A 27,562-nucleotide genomic window follows, 5' to 3' on the forward strand; every position below is an offset into this window, starting at 1 on the left:
CATATACACTACAGAGATCTTTTGAAAGCTGGTCTTCTGGAAGATCTTCTTTTGAAAGAGTGCATCCACACACAAAAAAGCAGATCGAAAGATCAACCTGCTCTTTCGAAAGAGAGTATCTGCACAGCCCCACTCTTTCAAAAGAATGGGCCAGGGATCAAAAAATCTGGCACCATGAGGGCTGCTATTTAGAAAAAAGGGGCCTGCGGTGTGTCTACATATGGTTTTCTTCAAAAGAAGCTTTTGAAAAGAGGTACTCTTCCCGATCCGGGAGCGGATGACAGCTTCCAGAAGAAGAGCCACATTCTTGAGATTTCAGATCGGAAGAGCACATTTTGTGTGTGGACACTCAGTGTGTTCTTTCAAAAAAGAGACCGATTTTCAAAACGAACTTGCTAGAGTAGAAGTGGCCAGAGCATTTCAGATTTCTTCAAAAATGAGTTACAAAGGAAAGTGAGACAATCTAGCAAGTTTTCATCTGAAGGGTAATTTCTGAACTGCAAGCAGCCTAGTCTTTCCATACCAGTCTATTTTTCATCAAACCACCATGAAAGATTCAAATAGCCCTCCCAGTTTTTAGTTCCATCTCTTTTCGGACGTTGAAATGAAAGCTTACCAAAATAAAGGGTTTAATACTCCCGTTAAACTGACTTTTGTAGCACAACCTTAACTATACACAAAATTACACCTGAACAACTGCACACAACTCACTGGAGTTTCCTGAGTGAGCTGCCCTCAGCCACTTCAGGAAACTCCACGGACTTGTATGCGGTTGTACAGGTGTAGTTCTGTGTATAATCTGCAGATATTAGGAAACAGCTGGAGAACCTCACTCAATGTATACTTGCACTGGTAATGAATAAGTATGCTGTGCCAGGTCAATGTTCTATTTTTGTTGCTGCTGTTGTTTTTTATATCACATTTGCACCCAAAATGTGTTAGGTGTTGCTTAGACATAAGCATGAGGAGGTTGCAATCTAAGGCACAGATGATAATTCACACCTGCATGTTTGTCTTCAAAACCTGCTACTGGATAGAAATGTCAGAATTTCCCAACAGGCTTTCAACCCATTGCAGTCTGGTGGTCGCAAACTATACCAGCTGTTAGCTCAAAATATAATTCATGAGCATGGATGCTGCATGGGAGACTACCATAATTCTCTATTCCCAGCCACTTTTGCAAAGTGCACCTCACTCACTTACAAGGTTAAATTTTAAAAATAAAGCTGCTTTAATTATTTACTGAATGTAAGAATGTGTCTCAATATTTTCAGACTGATAGAAAAAATGCTTACACTCAAGAAAGTCCCAAACACTTCTATCTATTTTCTTCAGGCTTGCTACTAAACTTCACTCATGGGTTGAGATTAATCACATAGATTTTCTTCCTCTCTATGAAGTAGAACGTTATAGTTCTGAAAAATTTTTTCAAGGCTGTAGCATAATATGCTTTAAAGTTTTCTCTGATCAAGTCTGAAAGAACAATATCCTATAGGATATTGCACCTGGTTTTCCATCTTGAAAAAATATCCTATGGTATATTGCAGATGGCTTTCCCATCTCACAAAAAAATTCAAGATTTTGAAAACTGTTCCCATTCTGAGTCACAATGAAAAGTCAGAATATCACAATGCTCACAAAACAAGATCTGAAAAAATTTCAGTGGAAGCACTTAGCTCTGGTATTTCTCAAACATTTTGTTTAGACTTTTGACCTTTTAAAAATATTTGTACTGTGCTAGAATTAGCTTGAATGTTTAAAGAAAAAGGTATTGCAGGCTGGAAACCTGGATCTCTTTCATTAAGAAAATGTGGAAATGCAACATTTCAATAATTTCAATATTTTTTAAAAAATTATTCAATCAAGAAATTTGCTGAAACTGAAACTTTTCATCAAAAAGGTCCATTTTCATATCATATATATCCAACAGTCCATTTTCTAGTGAAATATTTTGTCAAAAATTCCCAACTAGCTCTAGTTACAATACTACATGTAACACTAGTTTTACCTTTCAAGGTTATCAGTTCATCAAAGGAGCAGGGAAATATCAGACAATGGCTACGTCTACACGTGCAGCCAACATCGAAATAGCTTATTTCGATGTTGCGACATCGAAATAGTCTATTTCGATGAATAACGTCTACACGTCCTCCAGGGCCAGCAACGTCGATGTTCAACTTCGACGTTGCTCAGCCCAACATCGAAATAGGCGCAGCGAGGGAACGTCTACACGTCAAAGTAGCACACATCAAAATAGGGATGCCAGGCACAGCTGCAGACAGGGTCACAGGGCGGACTCAACAGCAAGCCGGTCCCTTAAAGGGCCCCTCCCAGACACAGTTGCACTAAACAACACAAGATACACAGAGCTGACAACTGGTTGCAGACCCTGTGCCTGCAGCATAGATCCCCAGCTGCCGCAGAAGCAGCCAGAAGCCCTGGGCTAAGGGCTGCTGCCCACGGTGACCATAGAGCCCTGCAGGGGCTGGAGAGAGAGCATCTCTCAACCCCCCAGCTGATGGCCACCATGGAGGACCCAGCAATTTCGATGTTGCGGGACGCGGATCGTCTACACAGTCCCTACTTCAACGTTGAACGTCGAAGTAGGGCGCTATTCCTATCTCCTCATGAGGTTAGAGACTTCGACGTCTCGCCGCCTAACGTCGAAGTTAACTTCGAAATAGCATGCACGTGTAGACGCAGCTAATGTGTGTTTAAATTTCAGCTTCTTGGCTACCCTCCACTTTAAAAGCCCCATGAAAATAATGACCATATTGGGCCAGACTCACTTGTGCATAAGGAATATTTGCTTAGTCAGCCACAGAAAGCTTTTTCCAATATAAGAGGCTACTTCAGTGTCATAGAGCCTTCCCAGCTGTAACTAAGTCGTTCTCTCTCCTGTCTAGAGCAGAGGGCCTGGATGGGGAAATGGGAGATTGCCAAGAAATCCTTGCATCCCAGTGGTTCCACATAGACTTCCCAGCCATTGGCACTTGGGGTCTGACATAGCTTACAGCAACACCAGCTTTGGAGGACCATAAAGGTGACAGGCATCTTTCCACCCTAGCCCACCCACAGCTTGTGCTAAAAATCCTTCACCTGGACTTGCAAATCCAGCCAATCATGTGCTATCATACTAACATCATGTGCTCTTTTATGTTTGGTTGATTTTTAAAACACAACTATTCCCTGAAAAGCAACAGCAGAAATGGCATACTGGGATTCCATGTTTACTGTTCCAGCGAGTCCATATCAAATCGTTTGTTTACGAATTAAAAGATTTTTCCCTCTGACTTTGGGCCTACAAATTCCACCTGAAAGTCAAGCTGTTTTCTTTCTTATGTATGATACTTAGTACTTAAGGTTCTGTCAGGCAAGCTGTGCCTTCATTTACACCAGTGCAATTTCATTACCTTCACACTATGTTCTCAGTGCTACCTGTGGTTGAATCTCAGTTAACCAGTTACATTTCCTTTGATGAGGCATGAGAAGGAATGGAACGCACCTCATTCTCTTGACTATTTTGGAGATAAAATGGTACCCCTCCTCTCCAGTGTCATCCCCCCGCCCCTCCGGACCCTGCATCTCCACCCCAGACCCAGAACTGTCTGGAAAAGATCTTGGAGCACTACAAGCCAGGCAGTACCACCTCTGTACCCCAACCATGTAATGTTGGAGGACAACTGTAGAGACCTGTCAGCCAGAGACACCAGTGGTAGGCACAGAAGCAGACAGCTTTGAAATACACACATCTCAGTTAAAATTGTCACTGCCCTGGGTTGATGGGCTGTTGGCTCCTGCTCCACCTCCCTACTCACAATCTCTTCTCAAATTACTCCCCACCTGTTTTTTTTTTTTTTTTTATCATCTCCTCTTCTGTCTCTCCCCCATCCCTTTCCTTCCATTTAGCTGAGCCCCTTCTAAAAAAAATCCACCAAAAATAAAACTCATTAAACTAACAAAGTTTGCTGCCCTCACATTGCCCCCTTCACTTGTGTTCAGAGCCATCCCATCCATAGGATGGGGTTGGGCAGCACTCCTAGGCCTCATGCTTGTGGGGCCCCTGCAGCAGCTACCCCAGCCATTCTATAGACTGAAGAGGAGGGTTACCTAAGGCTAGGGCCAGGCCAGGGTATTACCTGAAGCCAGGTTTTGTGTGCAGCAGCAGCTACAGCAGAGGGTCACCTCCCCTCCCCTGTACCCACCTTGCAGGTGGTCAGACCGGCAGACTGCTCCGTGGCCCTTCCAGACTGCTGAATGCAACTTCCAGCCCCAGGTAACCCCCAGCCCCATTGGTGGGGGAGTGTGGAGGAGGACAGAGCAGGAGAGGGACACCGGGAGGGGGGATGGTTTCCCTGGGCACCACACATGGGGCACTAGTGAGGGGTAGCTCCGGGCCCCATCCCTGACTTGCTTATGTTGCACTCCTTCATTCACTCTCTCTCTGGCTTGTCTATTCAGACAGTATTTCTTATTGTATCCTTGTGCTCCCCCTCTGCCTGCATCCACTTGTCATCTCTTGCCTGAGACTTAGATTGTAGTCACTTCAGGGCAGGGGCTGTCTTCATTTTGAGTTTGTACAGATCCTAGAGCAGCGGGGTCGTGCTCCATGTGCAGGGCTCCTAGGCACTACAATGGTACAAGATAATAACTGATTCTACCAAGCAGGAGCACGTGTGATTTTAGTCTCTCAAGTCAGGAGATCTGACTCTGACTGCAAACAGGGAACAAATACGACAAATAAAGACGGGGTAATTTGAAATAGTCACTTTCAGCACCGAGTCATACTTTAAATGTTTGCAGAAGCTCTTCACATACTGCAAGTAATATTCTTCCCAACACACATGCAGAGAAGACGGCAGAGTTCAAAAGACAGTCATTAGCACTCTAACAACACAGATAGGATATCTTACCAATCTTTTGCCGAAATGTGTAAGTCAAATGTTTTGCCCTGGAAATTAAGAAAGTAAAGGTAAATTACAATCATATTTTTAAACATTGGTCTTAAAGTGAGTTTTATCTACTCTCCAATTAGCAATCTTCTGAAATGTCTAATTAGAGTATCTGTTTAAATGTCTGCAAATCAATTTGCACATAATGGAACACGACAAATATGCAGTGGTTAAAGTAATAAATGGAACAGTCTCATGTTCTATTTGAAGGTATATTGTCACAGAATGTTAGGAATAAAATGTAATATTTAACTGTTAGTTTACTAAAATAGAATATTACTTTTTCTACTACATTCAATCAATAAATTCAGATTTTCCTCAACATAATGAAGGAATTCCATTTGGAAGAATCATCTGATTTTAACTAAATAAAGTGGACTGGAATTTCATTTTATCACCAACAATATTAAATAGCTTTATCCCCACTTTTTATAAATGCATTCTGTAATGTCTGTGACAAAAGGGATTTACAGTCTAATTTAACATCGTTTAAACATAGACTCTTAAGGTTGCAGGTTTCAAAGAGCTATCAAGTTATATAAATTAGTGTTGCTATTTGGTACTCAAAAAAGAAGTTGAAGATTTTTTGAACGTTTCTTTAAACCTACATAATCAGCTAGACTCTGCACAACAGTTATGCTGTTAGTAACTTTTTCACATTAGTAAAAACTTGTACAGTTAAAATATTTATTCCAAAAGGTCTGCAGCACTCACCTTTGCTATTTTTATTTCCTCATGAAAAGGGGGTGAATTCAGAGGCACGGATTCTTCTTTGGATGAGTTCTGCAGAATTAAAAGAGAAGTGAGAACAGAGGTGTTTTATCACAAGGAGGAGAGGGCTAGCCCTCCCCAAAACACAAAGTAGATGGATGATGCTGTTTGCATTCTATTCCAAAATGATAACGTACAATACAACACATCTTGTTTGGCAGTGCAACATCCAGTGTTGTTTGGTTATTCCTGGCACAATGGAACACAATGGGATCTCTAGTCCTGAAGCCAGAGTCAGCATCCAATACAATTTTCTGTGTTTCTTCATAGGATCCTTTGACTGTAAGGGTGAGCTCTTCCTCTAAAGACAAGAGACAGTGAACGAGGAGAATCTTAACAGTAGTAGCCCAGAAACAAATGTTGCATGACTTTTACCCTACATTCACTGAAGAATTGTTTGCATCATCTTTATAATACTAGCTGCTTAGTAAAGCCAGAGACTGCCCCAAAAGGTACTGCAATCCCAACCATCTAAAATCCTATCACCAATGTTCAAGTAAACATGGATCCAAATAATTCAGCGAGTAACAGAAAAAGTTCTTTAACTGGAGGACGATAACCAAGATTTCAGTTAGACGGAATTTCATATTAAAGGGTTTTTTGGATAAACACAATTCAAACTGCATACAGGAGCCACTTATTCACTGCCATTCTATTCTAATATGCATTGTATTTTGTGTCATACTTATTATAAAAACCAAAGCTCTTAATAGCAAATCAAATAGACTGATTTATCTGCATCTTTCTGTGACAACTGCTCAGTCGCAATGATGAGGAGCATAGATCTGTGTTCATGTCTCGATCCAGCCATGTCTACACTTGGCCAAAATTTCGAAAAGGCCATGCTAATGGCCAAATAGGAGAATACTAATGAGGTGCTGAAATGAATATTCAGCGCTTCATTAGCATGCTGCCAGCCGCTGCACTTCGAAAGTGCCACATTTCAATTGCACACAGCTTGTCTACACAGGGCCCTTTTTTCAAGGACCCTGCAAGCATCAGTAGGAATAAGGGGATTTCGATGTTTTCCGGGTCCTTTTAAAAAGGGCCCCATGTAGACAAACCATGCACAATCAAAATGCAGCACTTTCGAAGTTCTGTGGCCAGCAGCATGCTAATGAGGTGCTGAATATTCATTTCAATGCCTCATCAGTATTCTCTATTTTGGCCATTAGCACGTCCCTTTCAAAATTTTGGCCAAGCGTAGACACAGCCTCACTGCCAGTACCCAGCCTAGCCCATGGAAGCAGACCAAATTCAGTGTGAATCCTGGTCACATACTCCTTGAAGTATCAAGCATCAGAGGGGTAGCTGCATTAATCTGTATCTGTAAAAACAACAAGTAGTCCTGTGGCACTTTACAGACTAACAGATATTTTGGAGCATTAGTTTTCATGGGCAAAGACCTGAGTACACTGCATCTGCTTCAAAATGTTTAAGCCAGGCCTTCCGCACGTTGCAGCCTATGGAATTTTGAGCAAGAACAAAACCTTTCATAGAAGCCTGCAGAGATGCCCAGCTCTTCATACAGGATCAAGATCCAAGCCTCTATACTTTTTGTCACTTGTCCATTTCCTCAGAAATTACCTTTCAGACACAAACTTCCCACACATGGGCTCAGCAATAGCAAGCCAGAGCATATGTTCCAAGCACATTATTTATCAGATTTGGCTTCCTCTCCCCTTCAATCCTATTCCTGACCTGTCTGGTAACAAGTCATGATTTTTCAAACTTTTTTCAAGCTGTAAGACTTTAGAAAGAACCCATCATTGAAATGAGTGTGCAAGAAGTATCAGAGATCCCTGTTACATTTAACACAACTGATTTTACAATCGCCCCATTCCAGCACCAACATCTGTTTGTGTGGAGCCTGCACCCTTATGTAACCTCACCTTTAAGCCCATGAGACCCTTTTGCTTTGCTCAAAGAACTCAAAAACAATGAAGTCTACAGATTATACCTTCTTTGCAGAAATGTAGTTATAAAACAATATTTAAAAGAACAATGCCAGGTAATATCTAGCCCCAAATTCATGTTTTGTATGAATAAGGTTCACAAACCTAAGAAGACCAAAAGAAATCTATAATGTTCTGTTAAAATTTCAGTGTAAAAGGTATCTTTGAATAAAGAAAAGGTCGTAAAAGCCAAGAGTTTAATTATCTGATCATTGTTAATGTCTGAAACGTAACATTACTATAATGTGAATGGGGTTTTGGTCATATAAGTGTGATATGGCACAGTCAATATCACCTATATTGTCATGGCATTGCAAACTTAGCTAAGAGACTTCAATCGGTCATCAAATTCAGCTCCCTGCACTGAGAGAGGACCATCTCTGACAGATGTTTGTCCAATCTGGTCTTAATACACTCCAATGGTGAGGATTTCACAATCTCCCTTGGAAGCCTATTCCAGTATTTAACTACCCTTACAGTTGGCAAGTGACTCCAAATGTGTAATCTAAATCTCTCAAACTGCAGATTAAGCCCATGGCTTCTTATAAGAACAATTGAATGCAGTCCTCTTTATAACAGCCCTTAATAATGGATTGCTCATTTTCTAGCTCGTTACAACTACTGAATCATAACATATACAGAGCCAGTTACTGAAGCAATAACCTCACTTGTGGATTGTTGTTCTAGCTTCTTTGCCTGCCCATTAACCTCCAAACAGGAAACTTCACGTGACTGTAATAGAAATGACCAAATAAACGACAAAGAATGACACACTTGCGGTAAAAGAAGTGACTCTGTTCTCCATCAGCTCTTCTGGTTGAGCAAGCAGTGACAATGAAGGACTGTTTAGGGAATCCTATATAGTCCTTAGACAGGAGTATGGTGGCTGTGACATATTGTCCCCATGTTGTAGCAGATAAAGGAGGAGAAAATAGGAGATTCTGACTAGTATAAACAGAGAAGTAACGTACTTCACATGAGTGGGAGAATTATGGGAGAGAAAGCTAGTCAGGTAACAGGCATCTTTACAGAGAATAGCTTGCTTGAGGGAAGCAGTCTGTGTGTGTTTTATTGCTTTCATGGGTAAGCACTACCACCTGATTGTAGCACAGGAGTAGTGGGGCCAGGAAACTCTCTCACTCACATGTAGATGTGAGAACACAGGGTGCTCACTGCCATACCACTTCCAGTCTCTGGCAGAAAGTGACACTCTGTTAGAGTGGCACAGTTTACAGCTATGCCAGGTTCAGGAACGTGTGGCTCAAACTCTGGACCACACAAGTTTTCCTTATGCTGGTATTAATGCCAGTATTTGCAGTGTGGGACAGAAGAAATCACCAGAAATTAAAAAAAAAAGAAAAACTTACCACCAGGACTCCATTAGTAGTGATGTTTTCAGGAGAGTCCAGACTGAAAAACAAAAATTAAAAAGATAAATGTCATGATCAGAATGATCGATATGACCAAGTGTATCAGCCACAGAATTTTCCCCTCACATTTTATGTTGCTTATCTTAATTTAGATGTCTCAGAAGTGGGACTAGCAGCAGCAGACTGATCTAGCATACAGGTGTTACGCAAGTTTTCACTTATTTCCTTAATGTAAAGGAGCAAATTATTTACTGCTCTCTCGATGCATAAGTAACTTCCCCCTTTAGGTATTTTCACCTTATCACCCTCGGAAGTGGGCCACATTCACCCTGACTGAATTAGCCTCACGAACACTTTTGTAATACTCCCTTCTCTGTATCAGAGGGGTAGCCATATTGGTCTGTAGCTTCACACATAAGTATCCTGTAACACCTTCGAGACTATTACATTTATGAGGTCATCAGCTTCAATGAGTAAGACCCACTTCTTCACAAAAGCCTATGCCCCAATGAATTTGTCTTTAAGGTGCCACAGGACTCCTCGTTGTGAATCTTTTGAGATCATTAAATCAGTTGGAATGATCCAAACCCACACCTCCACAGATGAAAAGCTGACACAGTAATTCATCACAAAAAAAGTTTTAAAAAAATCTTCTCCCCATCTGATATATCAGGTCTTTCCTGATTTATTCAAGATATCATATGATGCATCATATGCATTATATTGCAATTGCAGGTTCATATTGCAGCACGTATAACTCATCTAATTACCGAGGTGTGGAACACAGTCATCATAATTTATAATCAGAGCCTCAGTCTTATGTACATTGTTGCTCCACTGATGTCACTGACTACCACCAGTTGAGGATCTGGCCCTAAAGTATGAAATATGTAAATACAGGTTGAACTTCTCTAGTCTGGCACCCATAGGGCCTGACCGGTGCTGACCCAGAGAATTTGCTGGACCACGGGAGGTCAATATTGTCTAGCACATTACCAACACTTCTACAGCTTGCAGGGCTCTTAGAAGACATTTGGGGGTAAATTACAGCTAAATAATAGCTCAGAACACTGACAGCCAGGACTGGTGGCTGTAAACTTGGCTTCACCTATGATAAGTGGTTATCTAGCTAACTAAAACCATGCCAAATTTTGGATGTTGCCAGACAAGAGAGCTCTTTATTAGAGAGGTTCAACCTGTACCCACTACTCATTCCTTTATTAGACTGACTCTTGTAAGCAGCTATACAGGGAATATAAACATATAAAACCGGAGGTGGATGGCATATTATTCAGGGATCAGGGCAGGGGGGCAGTTATGAAGATACTGCAACCTGTATCCTACACATTTGCAGTTATACAATGTCCGTACCAGGAAATGGGCACCCAAGTTCCTGATATTTGATTACTGTGTTTGTAGTTTGCCACATACTATCATTACAGTTCTTGTTCAATACAGGGATGGGCAATTGTGTGTGTGTATTTAATAATACAAGGCAAGATGATTTCCTAGTTAGATGAATATGTACTTGCTTAACTCTTTCATATGAAGACCTGGACTCCCTGTGTTTTCAACAATGACACACACATCCCAGCAACCTCTTGATTCATGAGTGCCACCATGGACCTAATTTGATTCTCATATACACGAGTATAAATCTGGAGGGCATCTGTTGAAGTCCATGAATTCACAGTGGTGTAAAACCTGGATGAGGTCAGAATTAGGCTATTAAAGTCCAGGGTTTTCAAGTCAACTGCCTCCCATCCCTGGAAAGTTCCACTGTCCTATGAAAAGGTAAAGAACCGCAGGAAGTATCACTTCCAACACTTTATTGGAATAAGGAAAAATACTATAAGCTCCCAGGCTATTTTTGTCTGTCCCTCCCCTTCACTTTTAAGTCTCTGTCCAGAACTTCTCTCACATCCTGCCTGACTCCCTGCTTCAGATTTAAAGAAACAAATACATATAGCTTCAGAAGACTCCATTCCTGTGCTTGTGTAATGCCAACAGACCCTGGTCACTTGCCAGCAGAAACGAGCCTGAGCTATCTAGAGCTTAGTTCATGAGTAAAACCCAGCTGACTAGTTGTTAAGGCTGCAGAGCAAACATCTAATTCTTTCCATAAGCAGTCTCGGTGCCACTAGCTGTGACAATACGTCACATCTAGGTGATGTGTGCAATACACTTATCTCTGTGATTTCCTTCTGTGGGATTCAAAACAGCAAAGTCATGTAATCAGCTGCTACGAGTACTGACATGGAAACTTCTAGAAATGACACACCAGAGTTAAGGAAACTAAGGATCTTTTATTTACTAAAAATTGCAAAAAAACCATGCTTTCCGCTTGTGTGATATTTATCTTAACATTTACAGCTGTTTTGTACATCTATTTACGTGTATTTCTTCTTTTTTTTTTTTTTTTTTTTTTTTTTTTTTTTTTTTTTAAAGTTTTTTAAAAAATCTGTTCCTTCACATTTCCAAACAAAGGCGGGGTGGCATGAAAGCCTTTTGAGAGGGGCGGGAGGGCCTTCATTCTTCTAGGAACTGCTGCTGAAGCACCTCCTCAAGTTGGAACATCTGAAAGATGGAAAGAAGAAAATGTCAAGAGTCAACAGCCTGCTGGGCCCTTTGGGTCTCTGCAACCCTGTTTATACACTGACAGTACCTTTCAGTAGGGTCTGCCGAAAGTCCTGCCTCCCACTCTGTACCAGGGCGTAGGCTATAGCAGATCTCGGATAAATGGAATATTGGCTAAGCCAAGCCTTCCAGCCAGCCTGGATCCTATCCCCTCGGTGCTTCTCCCAGGGCAGCTCTGTCTTCCCTGGACCCTACCAGTGGAAACAAGAAAGAGAAAGAAAACATTAGTATTGATTCAACCCAAAGCTTAACACACCACACAAAACAGCTGCCTAAATAAAAATGACTTACCTCCTCAGTCACTGCTGCCCAAAGGCAAGCAGTTGTCACCCTCACACGGGCCTGGGCTATGGGCTCACAGGCAGCTGGACAAAGTGTCTGCCATCTCTTGGCTCAGCGTTGGTGCAAGAGCTGTCTGCAGGTAGGCACATGACCACCTATTTGGGCTAGTCAGAACCAAAGCATTGGGTTCTTGGACTATGCTATTGGTACTGGTCCCAAAGAGTAGGGTGCTCCACTGACAGGTAAACCCCTGTCATACTGCTAGTAGTGGTGCAAGGCAGTGTTTCTCAACCAGGGGTATCTGTACCCTTGGGGGTACAAGGAGGTCTTCCAGGGTTACATCAGCTCATATAGATATTTGCTTAGTTTTACAACAGGCTATATAAAAACACTAGTAAAGTCAGTAAAGGCAAAAGTTCATTCAGACAATGATTTGTTTCTACTGCTTCACATGCCTTATCCTGAGAGGACAATATTTCTTTTCCAATTCATTTATGTAATTATAAGATGGTAGAAAGTCAGCAAGTTTTCAGTAGGAGTCTTCTGTCATATTTTTGTATGTTTTCGTAAGTAAGTAGTTTTGAAGTGAGGTGTAACTTGGTGGTATGCAAAACAAATCTGGCTCCTGAAAAGGGTACAGTAATCTGGAAAGGTTGAATGGCACCTGTTTAAAAACCCCAGGACCATGTTTCTCAACTGGTGGTACACGTACCGTTGGGGTATGCAAGAGAATTGTGGAACTACTTTTTTTGCTTTTCTTTTAAAAAAGAGGTACTTTATTTAAAAAAAGGTTGAGAAACACTGGTGGAAGGAGTGGTCTCAGAAGGCTAGAGAAGGCTTCACCACAGTCATAGAACTTCAATAGTCAAATTGTTTGCTTCCCTCTAAATCAAAGTTGATTAGCATGAGTGCAAAAATTGATTTGCATGCTTCCATCTGGTGATGAAATAGTACAAATAATTGGACAAATGAAAAATGTGTGAACATTAAGAGGCACAACTTTCCCCACTGATGTCATACTGCAATGCAGTGTCATGAAATCAGCAAAGGAATACGCTAAAGGATCATTGTAATGTGCTGCAACCACCTTTCTGGGCTTGTGATTACACTTCCTAAATAAAATTATTATTATAAGAGCTTGGTAAGAAATTAACAGACCCTATAAATAAGCTTTTCTACATAACAATAAATCAGGCCTTGACTTAAGCTAGGGAGACAGTAGGCCGTAACAACATCAGGCAAAATTTCTGTACATGAGTGATGATTACGTTACATGACAAGCCAGCATACTCAGCTTTGGAAATAAATTGAAGTCGTCATTCTAGTCAAGAACCTATCAGAATTTAGGAAAAAGACAGAATTCTGGTGGCCTGCAGTGCCAAGAAGTGCCACAGGCCTCAGGGAGAAGGGAGCCCGGCTCTGCAACCTGGAAAGGGCGAGACCAATTGCAGAAGGGGTGGGCCCAGGGCATGGGGTCACAGGGACTGCAGCTCTGTGCCCCCTCCCACTCTCAGCCATGTGCAGCACTGTTGCTGCAGCAACTCAAAGAGACCCAGAGCTCTAGACACCACTGCTACTTTGGCAGCAGGAGCAGCTGGAGCTCTGAGCCCCTTAGAAATGTCGAGCCTGGGAGCGATTGCCCCCTTTGCCCCATACTCTGTTAGCAGGCCTGCTGGTGGCTCAGGATATTGCCTCAGGAGACAGGCACTTGACACATATACCTCATTGCCTACTTTTTACTTTCAGAACAGTTCTTTTCTACCAGTTACAGCGTCTATAACATTTATGGTTTTACTCACGTATTCTGCAGTGTAAATTCCACTTCCAGCTCCTCCTGTTCCTGAAAAATCAAGAAGAAATGAATGAAAATCAATACACAATAACGCTACCTCAAAAGGGTAATTTTGTTGAAAGCACAAACTTGGATTCACAAGTGCACAAGGAGACTGTATCTTTAGGGGAAATAATGGCAAAGGTAACTTTGAAAAAGCTCCTTGTGCTTCAGTGGAGATGGACTTCGCTGAAGAAAGATCCTTCATTCTCTTAGCCAACACACTTTACCTCAGCACAAATGCCATCATCGTTACTTGGACATAAGTCACTGGATAGATCTGGTTCCTGTCAAAAGCCCAGCCCCAGCTATATTCTTCTTCTTCTTCTACCATATTCACCCATCAGCTAAACAGCAATGCTGGGGACAAATGAAGATTTTTCCATTACTTTTTGTCTTATAGCAGATCCTGACATTCTTCATCTTTAAACTTTTTTTGTTCCATGTCTGTCCAACACATCCATGGTCTTCCCCTAATTCCTTGTACTCTGGTATCTATCACCATGAAGAGTATCCAAGTCTAATCTTGATGTGTGCTCAAACCATCGCAGTGATCTTTGTTGAATTTTCTTTCATAGTGTTAATTTCTTGCCCTGGCCATTTTTTATCACTTTTTTTTTTTAACCCGTGGACCTGAAATTCTCAGTATCCCTTCCAGCTAGTTTGCATCTGCAGTTAATATCTTTCATTCAACGGATTTCCTGGTACTTCAGCATTCTGATCAAGCAGAGGTAGCTGCATGATTGTCTCATTAATGGTGATTTTTGTTTTTATCGAAATGCAATTAGCTTTCAAAATCTTAGAGTTTTCCAAATACAGTTGCAGTCAGTCTGATGCTGTTTGTGTCATCTTCACAGTTCCCATTCTTCCATATTAGTCTTCCAATGTGCACACATTTCTCCACATATTTTGCTTCTTTGTCTCTGACTTTAACCTTTTTCTATTGTCTTCCACTTGCCATAACCTTTACCTTGCAGATGCTGCTCTTTAGTCCAAATTTTCTGCTCTCCTGATCTACCTTGTCAGTGATTCTCTGTAAATCCTTGTTCATCAATGCTAAGAAGTCAATATTCAATACCCTGAGATTATTCACCATCCTGTAATGTAACACGATGCCTCTTATTTCATCTCTCAGCGCTATGGCCATTGCTGCTACCAGTGTCCAGTTGAACATATCTGGTAAAAGCATAAACTCATGTCTCACTCCTTTGGCAATCTTAAATCATTTCGTCAGCTTCTTCTCTACTCTCACTTCTCTCATCTACAGACTGTAGACAATGTACCTCTTCATTCTCTTCTGCAGTATCCTGGGGCTCAGTTTCTCAGCACACTCACTAAACCTTTTAGAATTCTTGCACTTACTCTTATCTCCTTTCTTTACAGATCGGTGCCATTATTATTTTCTACCGTTCGCTCCACTTTTGCTCCTGTCTGTGACTCTAGCTGAACAGCTGGCAGAAAGCGTTGATTGTGTGTTCCTCACCTGCTTGCAGCAGCTCTGCAGGTGTGTTGTCACTTCCCAAAATATTTTAATTTTTAGCTTTTGATCAAAATCTTTCTCCTATCTGACATTTGCTGTCCATCATTTGTACTGGGAAGCTTAGCCTTTTCTCCAGGAACATTTTGTCAGCTGTTTTCTGCATGTTGTACAGTTCTTCAAAATATTCTTTCCCCACCTATATATAATCTATAAGTAACCAGTTAAATTTTTTTTCCAGAAATACTGGGCCCAATATCAAGGAGGGAACCTAATCCATATGCTGAAATCATGCCCTGAATGGCTTGAATCAACACTAGGGTGCCTTGGTATCAATGTGAGTATTCAATGGTGGGATTTGCCTACTCTACCTGGGCTGCCCCATTTGAAAATTGAATTCCCTCGGTAAAAATTATCAGCTATTTTTATACCAGTTCAATCCCAACTGACCGGAAAGTGAGAGCCACTAACTTCACGACAAACCAATAATGACAAAGTAATGCTGAATAGTGCTATCAGATGCTCATAATCTCTGGGAAGTCCAACCTTGGCAAGTCAGCAGAGAGATTTGTTCCCAGAAAAAAAATAAACTTGACCAATAGTATTAAACCACCCTCAACTTCCACTGGCCCAGCATACTGAAATTTTGGCCAAACTTTTCATTATGGCAGAATAAAATGTCAAGTAGATTTTTTCCTGTAGCAATCAGAGAAAGATTGATACAGGTTGAACCTCTCTAGCCCAACACCCTGAGGACCTAACTGGTGTCAAACGAGAGAATTTACCGGAACATGGGAAGTCCGTATTGTCTAGTACCTTTATCAATACATCCACTGCTTACTGGGCTCTTAGAAGACATTTAGATGTTAATAACAGCACAGGACACTGAGAGCCAGGACTGGTGACTGCAAACAAACTTTCAGGGACCATGGGAAACTTGGTCACATACATGATAAGTGGTCATCCAGCTAACTAAAATCATGCCAGATTACGGACGTTGCTGGGCAAGAGAGTGCAAGAGAATGGACTAGAAAGCTTCAACCTGTATAACCTGGATGGAGAGCAAGCCCATGTATAGGAAGGACCCATAAAACACAGTACAGTAGACCCCCAACTTACGCGGAGGTTGCGTTCTTGGCAACCTCCATGTAAGTTGAATTTTGCATAACTTGGGAGTCAGAAAACTGAGCAGGGCAGCAGCGCTAGTTAGTTTCCAGTCTCCTGTGACCACGGGGAGCTGGGAGCCAGTTCCAGCTCCCCACATTCACAGGAGACCGGAAACTGCCTCCTGAGAGCAGCAGAGAGCTGGGAGACAGGCTTCCGCTCCCCACCACTCTCTGGAGACAGGAAACTGATCGGCGCTGGTGCTGGTCAGTTTCCTGGCTCCCACCATAAGGTGGGGAGCTGGAAACCAGAAGGCAGCCTGGCTCCCAGCTCCTGACTGACCACTATACCACTGGTCAGATTCCTGGCTTCCATCAGCAGTGGGGAGCCAGGCACAGCTTCTCCCTGGCTTTCCCCAGCTGGGGGAAGCTAGGTGGGCAGACAGTCATGGCAGCATGGCTCCCCCAGCTGGGAGAAACTGCACCAGGCAGACAGCTGCAGAACGGCTTTGAGTTGTGCTTAACTTGCATTAAGCACAAATTGAAATTGCACATTTTGGGGGTTTACTGTACTAGAAAATATTTAGAAGGAAAACCCACACAAAAGTCTTTTCCCTTTAGTTCTCTCAATGATTTCATTGCTCACCTGGGGATTCAACAGGAATTTCATACGAACTTTATGCCCAACTCGAAGCTTAGCTATGTCAAAATAAATTATGCAGAGGTCATCATCTTTGCTGAATCTGTCTTCATCACAAACTTTCAGCTCTAGCATGTTCTGGGAAGAGAATTGAAAAATTTTATAAATTATTTAATGGAAAAGAACCCTGTTAGCAGGAACTCTCCGAGAGTTGGGAATGTAAGGATATGTGATTAGGCAGATGAATTAATGAGCAGAAGACAGATGAGTTATACATACACCCCATTAAGGGCCCTTATGGATTTCTATTAAATGAGTATTCATTGCAGAGTGCAGTCTAAAGGAATTCTGACTCAGTTGAGATCTGCATGTTTCTGAGAGGAGTACAGAGCTCTTGTGTCTCATACCTTAGCACGACTGTCAATTGTATAGCAGAAGGTTTCATTCCACACTGGATTTTTACAGTTTTGGATTGTTTTGGTCCGGAACTTTCGCGCTGAGGCAGTTGGCAGCCACAAACTCACATAGCAATCAGACTGGGTTACTGTAGGGGAAAAAAAAAGATAAATTATAAATAAGTCTGTCCCAAGTGCAGTACCAACAAAGGAATTAGTTCATCAGACTCATTTAATACTTAGTTTACAGGAAGGAAAGGAACTGATTTCTTCCCAAGTCTCTCTCAGACTCAGAGCCCAGAAAGAGGAGCAGATAGTACACCACAGCAGTATCCATCATTTTAGGGAAACATCCTCCTGATGCAGCAACGAAGGGTCCTGTGGCACCTTATAGACTAACAGAAAAGTTTAGAGCATGAGCTTTCGTGAGTTAACTCACTTCTTCAGATGCTGGTCCTGGAAATCTGCAAGGCCAGGTATAAATAGGCCAGAGCAAGGCTGGGGATAACGAGGTTAGCTCAGTCAGGAAGGCTGAGTTGTATTGTCATCAGTAGATCTGGAGGTGTGAACTCCAAGAGAGGGGAAGCTGCTTTTGTATTTAGCCAGCCATTCACAGTCTTTGTTTAATCCTGAGCTGAGGGTATTGAATTTGCAAATGAATCGTAGCTCAGCAATTTCTCTTCGGAGTCTGTTCTTGAAATTTCTTTGCTGCAGGATAGCTACTTTTAAATCTGCTAAAACACTATCCTAGCAACCATGGATGTAGAGGCTCTGTATACCAACATCCCACACAAAGATGGGATAAATGCTGTCCGGAACAGTATCCCTGATGATGCTACAGCACATCTGGCGGCTGAGCTCTGCAACTTTATACTCTCACACAACTATTTCAGATTCAGTGACAATATATACCTTCAAATCAGTGGCACAGCTATGGGTACCCGCACGGCCCCTCAATATGCAAATATTTTCATGGCTGACCTAGAACAACGCTTCCTCAACTCTCGTCCACTAACACCCCGGCTCTATTTACGCTACATTGATGACATCTTCATCATCTGGACCCATGGGAAGGAGACTCTGGAGGAATTCCACCAGGACTTCAACAACTTCCACCCCAACATCAAGCTCAGCCTGGACCAATCTACACAGGAGATCCACTTCCTTGACACTACCGTGCTTATACACAATGAACACATCAGTACCACCCTGTACCGTAAACCCACTGACAGCTACGCCTACCATCATGCCTCCAGCTTCCATCCCAGACACACCACACGATCCATTGTTTACAGCCAAGCACTTAGATATAACCGCATTTGTTCCAACCCCTCCGACAGAGACAAACGCCTACAGGATCTGCACCAAGCATTCTTGAGACTGCAATACCCACCTGAGGAAGTGAGAAAACAAATCAACAGAGCCAGACGTGTGCCACGAAGCCTCCTGCTACATGACAAGCCCAAAAGAGAAACCAACAGAACACCACTAGCAATCACCTACAGTCCTCAGCTAAAACCTCTACAGCGCATCATCAGGGATCTACAACCCATCCTGGACAATGATCCCACACTTTCACAGGCCTTGGGAGGCAGACCTATCATTGCTCACAGACAACCTGCCAACCTAAAACAAATCCTAACAAGCAACTATACACCGCACCACAGTCACTCTATCTCAGGGACCCATCCATGCAACAAACCTCGTTGCCAGCTCTGCCCACATATACACACCAGCAACATCATTACAGGACCTAACCAGATCAGCCACGCCATCGTGGGTTCATTCAGCTGCACATCTACCAATATAATTTATGCCATCATGTGCCAGCAATGCCCCTCTGCCATATACATCGGACAAACTGGACAGTCTCTACGTAAAAGAATAAATGCACACAAATCAGACATCAGAAATGGCATATACAAAAACCCATAGGAGAGCACTTCAATCTCCGAGGACACACAGTAGCAGATTTAAAAGTAGCTATCCTGCAGCAAAGACATTTCAAGAACAGACTCCAAAGAGAAATTGCTGAGCTACAATTCATCTGCAAATTCAATACCCTCAGCTCAGGATTAAACAAAGACTGTGAATGGCTGGCTAAATACAAAAGCAGCTTCCCCTCTCTTGGAGTTCACACCTCCAGATCTACTGATGACAATACAATTCAACCTTCCTGACTGAGCTAACCTCATTATCCCCAGCCTTGCTCTGGCCTATTTATACCTGGCCTTGCAGATTTCCAGGACCAGCATCTGAAGAAGTGAGTTAACTCACGAAAGCTCATGTTCTAAACTTTTCTGTTAGTCTATAAGGTGCCACAGGACCCTTCGTTGCTGCTACAGATCCAGACTAACACGGCTACCCCTCTGATCCTCCTGATGGTGGAGCCCCTGTCCACCACCAAACATGGGGCTCAACTCCTGGCCCCACACCCAGCTCTGGCCCCAGCCTTAGCCGCTCCTGTCCCGGTCCCCCATTTCACCAGAGAAATGGTAATGCTCCTGGTCCCAGCTTAGTGGAAGGTGTGGACAAGGCTGAAGTGGCTATTTAAAGTGTTCCAGTGCCACTGTTATTGCTCTCTCAACTGAATAATCACTCAGCTCGATCTCAGCACAAGACTACATGTCAGAAGAGGCCATACTAGGGAATACAGGGTTAACCCCTGCAGCCATGCTCTCATATTGCAATACTTTGCTGCATGCATTATACATCATTCTTTCTGTGCCAAAGCTCAGGGTATTTCCCTTTTGTCTTTTACAATATGCTCAGACTTAAGATTATTTCACCCATATGATGTGCCTTTAAAACCTGAGAATAAACTGTGCCTCATAGGTCTGTTTGACCAGCCTTCCATGACCAATGAATCATGGAATCACAAGGTGGAAGGGACCTCAGGAAGTCATCTAGTCCAGCCCCGTGCTTCAAGCAGGATCAACCCCATCTAAGTCATCCAGCCAGGACCTTGTCAAGCTGGGACTTAAAAACCTCTAGGGATGGAGAATCCACCACCACCCTAGGCAACGCATTCCAGTGCTTCACCACCCTCCTGGTGAAGTAATTTTTCCTAATATACAACCTACACCTCTCCTTCTGTAACTTCAGACTATTGCTCCTTGTTCTGCCATCTGTCACCATAGGGTGAGACAAGGTGGGTGAAGTATCTTTTATTGGAGCACTTTCTATTGGTGAGAGAGATTAGTTTAAGCTTACACTGAGCTTTTCTTCAGGTCTGGGAAATACACACATTTAAATACAAAATGAAACAGATTGTTCAGCAAAAGTAGTTAACATATATTTCAAAGGCCCATCTGAGTTGAAGTGACCAATTAATACCTCTTTGGTCACAGAGAGTTATGGATCTTTGCAACAGAGACAATCACTTATTAAATCCATGAGTTTTTAGTGTACAATGGCCTTTTTTAACTGCTTATGCTAAACAATCTGTTCCACTTTGTATTTTACTGCAACATTCTCAGTACATTTTCCAGACATGAAGAAGAGTTCTGTGTAATTTTGAAAACTTGGTTCTGTTACTAACAGAAGTTGGTCCACTAAAAGATATTACCTCACCCATTTCATCTAACTAACTTTGAGGGCCCAACACAGCCAAAAAACCCTGCATACTACTTTACCAGTGTCATTTTGTGGGGTAGGCAGTAGCAAAAAGCACAATCATATGTGACTGCAGCAGCAGTTAGCAATAATGAGGAAATGACCCAGCTCATCAGCCTTAATTGTGAGTATGTAACCAACCGAATTAAATCTGAGTGCCTCCTTGTGCATGCCAACTCCAAAAAACATGCTTTCCAATCCATGAGCATTTATACTTGATTATAATCTTAAATTATAACACCTATAACAACAAAATATCAATTTTAATGGGAGAAGAGGGTCAACTACCTCAACCTTCAAGCCTAACAACAAGATTATTCCAAGTCACTTTCAGCAGGCTTGCTAACATATTACTTGTTTCCCCCTCCTTTCTTTGACTTTGGGCTCTTTGTTTTTCTTCCCTTAGTCTTCACATCTGGTGTTTTTCCTTTTTTTCCTTTTCTCCATTTTACTTCCTGGATTCTCCATCTTTCCCAACTCTGTAGCTCAGGGTTCTTGGAAGAACTTGATGTACCACTCAAAAATCCAGGAACCAAGTGACCACACAGAGCATTGTCTTGTAAATCATCACATTTACCAGTGGCATTACAATAGGTCTCATGGTAGCATGGCACTCAAGCAGTGCAAGACCTGGCCTGTGGTAAAGAAGCTCATTCCTGCTGACTTGGATATCAGCTATCTGCAGACTCTCCAGTAAGACGGACATTATTAAACCCTGAGTGGGACCAAATTCTAAGGTGGGAGAGTCAAATTAGTATTCAGTCAATGAGCTAACTTTATTTTCCACTTATTCCAAGCTCCTTGCTTTCTAAGGCTATCAATTTTACATTTGAATCTAAATTAATCAGTGATCTTCAATCACAATCTCCAATAAGCTACATCTCATGAGTATGTATCGTCAGAGAATATGGACCCACATTCCCAATCCAGCCCTGCCATGATCAGACACAGGCCTTGCCTTAAGTCAAAGTAAGCAAGGCAGTTTCCCTGGGCCCAGGACCTTCAGGGCCTCTGCTCCAATTGACTTTAGCAATCACCACTCACCAGCCAGGCCCCACTGGGCCAGCTCTGATCAGAAACTAGTAGAGCTCTGTCACCATTTCTGTTATGAAGGTCTCCTCTACCTCAGGCTCTTTTTTGCCACCATCTCTAGTGCAGTTATCAGATACTGACACCCCTTTAAATCCCCCTGCTGCAGACATCGCTGTTTCTCTGGTTGTTCTTCACTGTGTATCACTCCCACCATTAAGATACACACAGTGGCATATAGTGTGCTTTTTCTGGACTCTTATATTATTTGGCTTTGTGTGAGTTAAACATTTTCCAGGCATGCCGAGTTTTACCACATCTTCTGCATATGGCTTTTTCTGCATATGGCTTTTTCTTCTTTTTTACTTGTCTTCCATTTGAAGAACTCAGCCGTGGTTTTCTGTGGGTTTGTTTTTGAACTTTGATGCTAAAAGAAAATTGCTTTAAAATTTTCATGATCTGGGTCCCCTCAGTGGGACAGCTTAGGGTTTGCTCAGGTTTCTAAATGACAAGTATGTCAACCAGTTTTTCACTTTTTCATATGCGTCCTTTTAAATGGGATTGAGGCCTGATGATATGAGTATGTGAAGGAAAATCTGTCTCAGTGAGATTTTTTTTTAAATGCTAGAAACCACTGACTCATTTCACTCTTTTAATCTGTTCTGGGTAAGCAATTGTCCTCCTTGTTACACACATCAATCCAAAAGACTAAAAAGAATAAAATATGATTTTAAAACCACAAAAAAAATTCTTGCAAGTTTGGAACAACAAAGTACAATAGCAAAGACATACAATAAAATATGCTCCTTTTCCTTTAGCTGTACAAAATTATTGTGTATTAGAATTATGTACCTTAAGATTATCTCTTTTCTCCTTCAGTTAGATCTAAGATGATGGAATCTGACATTTCTATGAGTATTCTGTAGAAAAAGGTACTATTTTCTAGCATTATCATAAATATAAATTATGGTAACTAGATCTGGGATTGAAATCTGATGTGGCAGTCAATAAGAATGGTAGTCCTTGTTGACTGTAGTGTCAGGCACCTTATGCCTTTTAAAATCCAAGTTATACTTTGACATCCATATGGGTATTTGTATTCTGATAATAAACAGTGTGTTATGGGGGGCTCTCTTGGTTCCTGAATACTTCCCAATGACACTAATACTTACATTAAATAATCCGTTTGCTTTTAAGAGCTATGAGGAACAGGCAGGAAGAGCAGATATACTCACAGAGGTCAGCTTTCCGGAGATTTCTCACTCCTACTATTTTTACATAGAGCAAGTTGATATGACTTTCTTCTCTCTGCACAAAAATGATTAACAAGACACACAGATTCATATTAAAGTGTGTATTCATCAATAGAGATGCAGAGAAATGACACAAGAGGTTATGGCAAAGTACACAGACATTATTGGCCTGAGTTTGCACTAACCACATTACTCAGGTGAGGAAAAGGATAAGCAAGTTATTGATAAGTATATCATCTGAAATAAGCATTAATAAAACCTCTGTATTCTGTCATTGTTGGCTTAGTAGATGCCACATATTTAGCAGCATTTGTAAAAAATCTACAAGAATTAAAAATGTTGAATTATGTACCTTTTCAGCAACAGTTCCAGTAGACACTGAGGGCCCTGGAGCAAAGCGGGCCCAGCTCCGCACCTCAGAAGAAGTGGGGCCAAGGACTGTAGAAGCAGGGCCTAGGGCAATCAGTCCTTAACGTCACCTGTACTGTGCGCCTGGGCCCTCACTCCATCTAAGTCACGTGGTGTGGTGTAGCAGAGCTGCTAGGGCACTCAAAAGGAGCCTGGAGCTCCAGCCACCGCTGCCACCAAAGTAGCAGTGGTAGCAGCTGGAGCCCTAGGCCTCTCTGAATTGCTGGTCCCCAGGGCAACTGCCCTCTTTGTCTCCTCCATACCATCCCCATTAGCAGGTCTGCTTTTCAGTTCTCAACCTTAACAAAACTAATCTTACCCGTTTGTGCAGAGCCTAATACCTTGAGGACCTAAAACTCATTGACTTTGGACATTAACATAAGTAGCGTGAAGGGTAACAAGAAGGATTTCTGCAGGCCTGTTCACAATAAGGGTTGTCAGAGAAGGTATGGGGCCGTTACTGTATCAGAGAGGTAACCTAGTGACAGACGATGTGAGAAAAAGCTGAAGTTCTCAGTGCTTTTGCCGCCTCAGTCTTCACAGACAAGAACAGCTCCCACACTACAGTGCTAGACAATGCAGTATGGGAAGGTGGAGGGTAGCCATCGGTGGTGAAGGAACAAGTTATGAGCTATCTAGAAAAACTAGATGTACACAAATCCATGTGTCTGAATTTAATGCACCCAAGGGTACTGAGGGAATTGGCAAATGTTATTGCCGAGCCTTTGGCCATTATCTTTGAAGACTCTTAGAGACTGGGAGAGATTCCCAGATGACTTGAGAAAGGCAAATGTAGTGCCCGTCTTTAAAAAAATTAAAGGAGAACAATCCAGGGAACAATAAACTCGTCAGCCTTACCTCAATCCCTGGGAAAATAATGGAGGGGATCCTCAAGGAATCCATTTTGGACTACTTGGAAGAGGGGAAGTGATCAAGAGTAGTCAACATGGATTCACCAAGGGCAAATCGTGCCTCACCAATCTGATTAGCTTCTATGACAAAATAACAGGCTCTGAGGACATGGAGAAGTCAGTGGATGTGATATACGTTGACTTCAACAAAGCTTTTGATACAGTCTCCCACAACATTCTTGACCATAAATTAAGGAAGTATGGATTAGATCCATGGACTACAAGATGGATAGAAAGCTGGCTTGACGGTTGGGCCCAAGGGTCAACGGTTCAATATCTGGATGACTGTCAGTTTCAAGAAGTGCCGCAAGGCTCCGTTCTGGGGCCAGTGTTGTTCAAGTTCTTTATCAATGACCTGGATGAAGGACTGGATTGTACCCTCAGCAAGTTTGCAGATGACAGTAAGCTGGGGGAGAGGTAGCTACATTGGAGGGTAGAGATAGGATCCAGAGTGACCTGGATAAATTGGAGGATCGGGCCAAAAGAAATCTGATGTGATTCAAAAAGAAGAAGTGTAGAGTCCTGCACTTGGGACAGAAGAATCCCAAGCATTGTTATAGGCTGGGGACCGACTGGCTAAGCAGCAGGACAGTGGAAATGGACCTAGGGGTTCTGGTGGATGAAAGTCTGAATATGAGTAAACAGTGTGCCCTTGTAGCCAAGAAGGCTAATGAGAAATTAGGGTGCATTAGGAGGAGCATTTCGAGCAGATCTAGAGAAGTGACTGTTCCCCTCTATTCGGCACTGGTGAGGCCACATGTGGAATATTGTGTCCAGTTTTGGGCCCTCCAGTATAAAAAGGATCTGAATGTGCTGGAGCAGGTTCAACAGAGGGCAACAAAAATGATTAAGGGGCTGGAGCACATGACCTATGAGGAGAGGCTGAGGGATTTGGGCTTGTTTAGTTTACAGAAGAGATGACTGAGGGGTGATTTAATAGCAGCCTTCAACTTCCTGAAGGGGAGTTCTAAAGAGGATGGAGAGAAACTGTTCTCAGTGGTGTCAGATAGCAGAAAAAAGATCAATGGTCTGAAGTTACAGCAGGAGAGGGGTAGGTTGGATATTAGGAAAAACTACTTCGCCAGGAGGGTGGTGAAGCGCTGGAATGTGTTGCCTAAAAAGGTGGTGGAGTTTCCATCCCTCAAGGTTTTTAACTGGGGTTGATTATGCTTGAAGCAGGGGGCTGGATTAGATGGCCTCCTGAGGTCACTTCCAGCCCTGCGATTCTATGATAGTAGAGCAGACCCTAGCCCCAGTTTCTCCTGTTTGAGCCAGTTTCTGATGTTGCAAAAAAGACAATTATCATGTGATCACAGCTTGCAATACCCATAGCATAGGCATGTAAAACCAGCATAATCCTGAATATGGGAGAAGAAATGAAGAGACAATATGGAAGAAGCACAATGCACTCTAGCAATCCTCTAGCGATAGAGCAAACTTACATAATTTAGAGCAGTCAATTTGCCCCAGTAAGTGAACTAGCTCTACATTTCCTCAGACTGCTCAAACTCTACTCTACTGCACTCTCATCCATAGAGAGTTCTCAGAGAATAAGATTTTATGGCAATTTGGAGACAGACACGCCACATGGGCTCCAGAAATCCCACCATCAGTACTTCTGTGCAACACAACTTCACCTGTTTTGCTGTATCCCAAGTTCATAGCCACAGAAATGAAATTTTCCATCTTTTTGTGGCTAAATTATAAACTCATATTGAAATGGTTCAAACGACATAGTGGCCTAGGCAACGCAGAGTTGAAACTGTCAAATTTAGACGTACATCAAATAGTGTATTATATGTGTCAAAAGGTTAAAGGATTTGCAAGTACTTCAAGAAACATGAAGGCTTTAGGAAAACACTGAACAATGTATTACTACTGCAAAGCATTCAGGACACAATTTATTTACTCATGTTATGATTAACAGACATGATACTAATGCTATTCCAAAGTGTACATGTGGGAAACACGGAAGAAAATACAGGTTGAAACTCTCTAATCTGGAACTCTCTTGTCCAGCAACACCCATAATCTGGCGTGATTTTAGTTAGCTGGATGACCACTTCTCATGGGTGTGGCCAAGTTTCCCATGGTCCCATAGAGTTTGTTCACAGCCACCAGTCCTGGCTTTCAGTGTTTTGTGCTGTTTAGTTCTAATTTACTCCTAAATGTCTTCTAAGAGCCCAGGAAGCAGTGGAAGTGTTGGTAGTGCTGCTGGACGATACTGACCTCTCATCATCCAGCAAATTCTCTTGTTTGGCACCAGTCAGGTCCCCAGGGTGCCGGATTATAGAGATTCAACCTGTACTCTGAAAAGATGCATCCAAGGAATTATTCACATAAGCATATCTATCTGTGACAGGCTACTCATAGTTAAGGGTAACTGGAGCCAGAAAACAAAGTTAAAACTCATCATCGTTTGATAAAACAGCAGGTTTTTCACAGCCCCTAAGGAACAGGGGTAAGGTAAGATCACGTTCAGCTAGTAGAGCTGGTCAAATCTCAGAGAGACTAGTCACCATTAAAACTGAGCACCTCCCATTTCCATGTCTAGCAAAGTACTGAAGCAGTGCCTAGCTGCCAATTCCACCTATGTCCTTCCCTGGCAATCCTGTGATGCCATGGAAGTTTTGACATTCATGTTCTCATTTGCCATATACAATAAAAGCTGTTAAAACACCATTTGGATAACCAACATATTTAGTTAACCAGCATGGCCAGTTGGGGCTGCTGGCCACGGACCAGTATCCTAGTCGAAGCTGGCTGCTGCAGGGCTGGTGGCTCAGACAAGACCAGCTGCCCACTGCTTGCTCCCCAGGGATACCAGATTAAGCATTTACTGTAGCAGAATTCTTTGATATATATGTTTCTGTATTTGTTGGTCTTCCATCTAAACATTGTACAGTATCTGTACCAAGGAAGCCTGCAAAACT

At 42.3% G+C, this 27,562-nt stretch overlaps 1 protein-coding gene across 1 annotated transcript in view; it reads right to left on the minus strand.

The window, feature by feature from the left end:
• The window catches only part of LOC142014690 (cytosolic phospholipase A2 epsilon-like), a 58,942-nt gene that overhangs the window by 21,650 nt on the left and 9,730 nt on the right, over positions 1–27,562 (minus strand). Inside the window, exons 3-11 of the mRNA XM_074997661.1 lie at positions 23,293–23,365; positions 17,426–17,562; positions 17,025–17,156; positions 13,767–13,807; positions 9,046–9,088; positions 8,347–8,410; positions 5,861–6,024; positions 5,667–5,735; positions 4,914–4,951 (exon numbers count right to left, since the gene is read on the minus strand). Of these exons, the coding sequence (XP_074853762.1) occupies positions 4,914–4,951; positions 5,667–5,735; positions 5,861–6,024; positions 8,347–8,410; positions 9,046–9,088; positions 13,767–13,807; positions 17,025–17,156; positions 17,426–17,562; positions 23,293–23,365 (761 nt within the window). The remainder of the gene's footprint in view (positions 1–4,913; positions 4,952–5,666; positions 5,736–5,860; positions 6,025–8,346; positions 8,411–9,045; positions 9,089–13,766; positions 13,808–17,024; positions 17,157–17,425; positions 17,563–23,292; positions 23,366–27,562) is intronic.

Source organism: Carettochelys insculpta, chromosome 6, assembly GCF_033958435.1.
Source record: "Carettochelys insculpta isolate YL-2023 chromosome 6, ASM3395843v1, whole genome shotgun sequence".
NCBI classification, from domain to species: Eukaryota; Metazoa; Chordata; order Testudines; family Carettochelyidae; genus Carettochelys; species Carettochelys insculpta.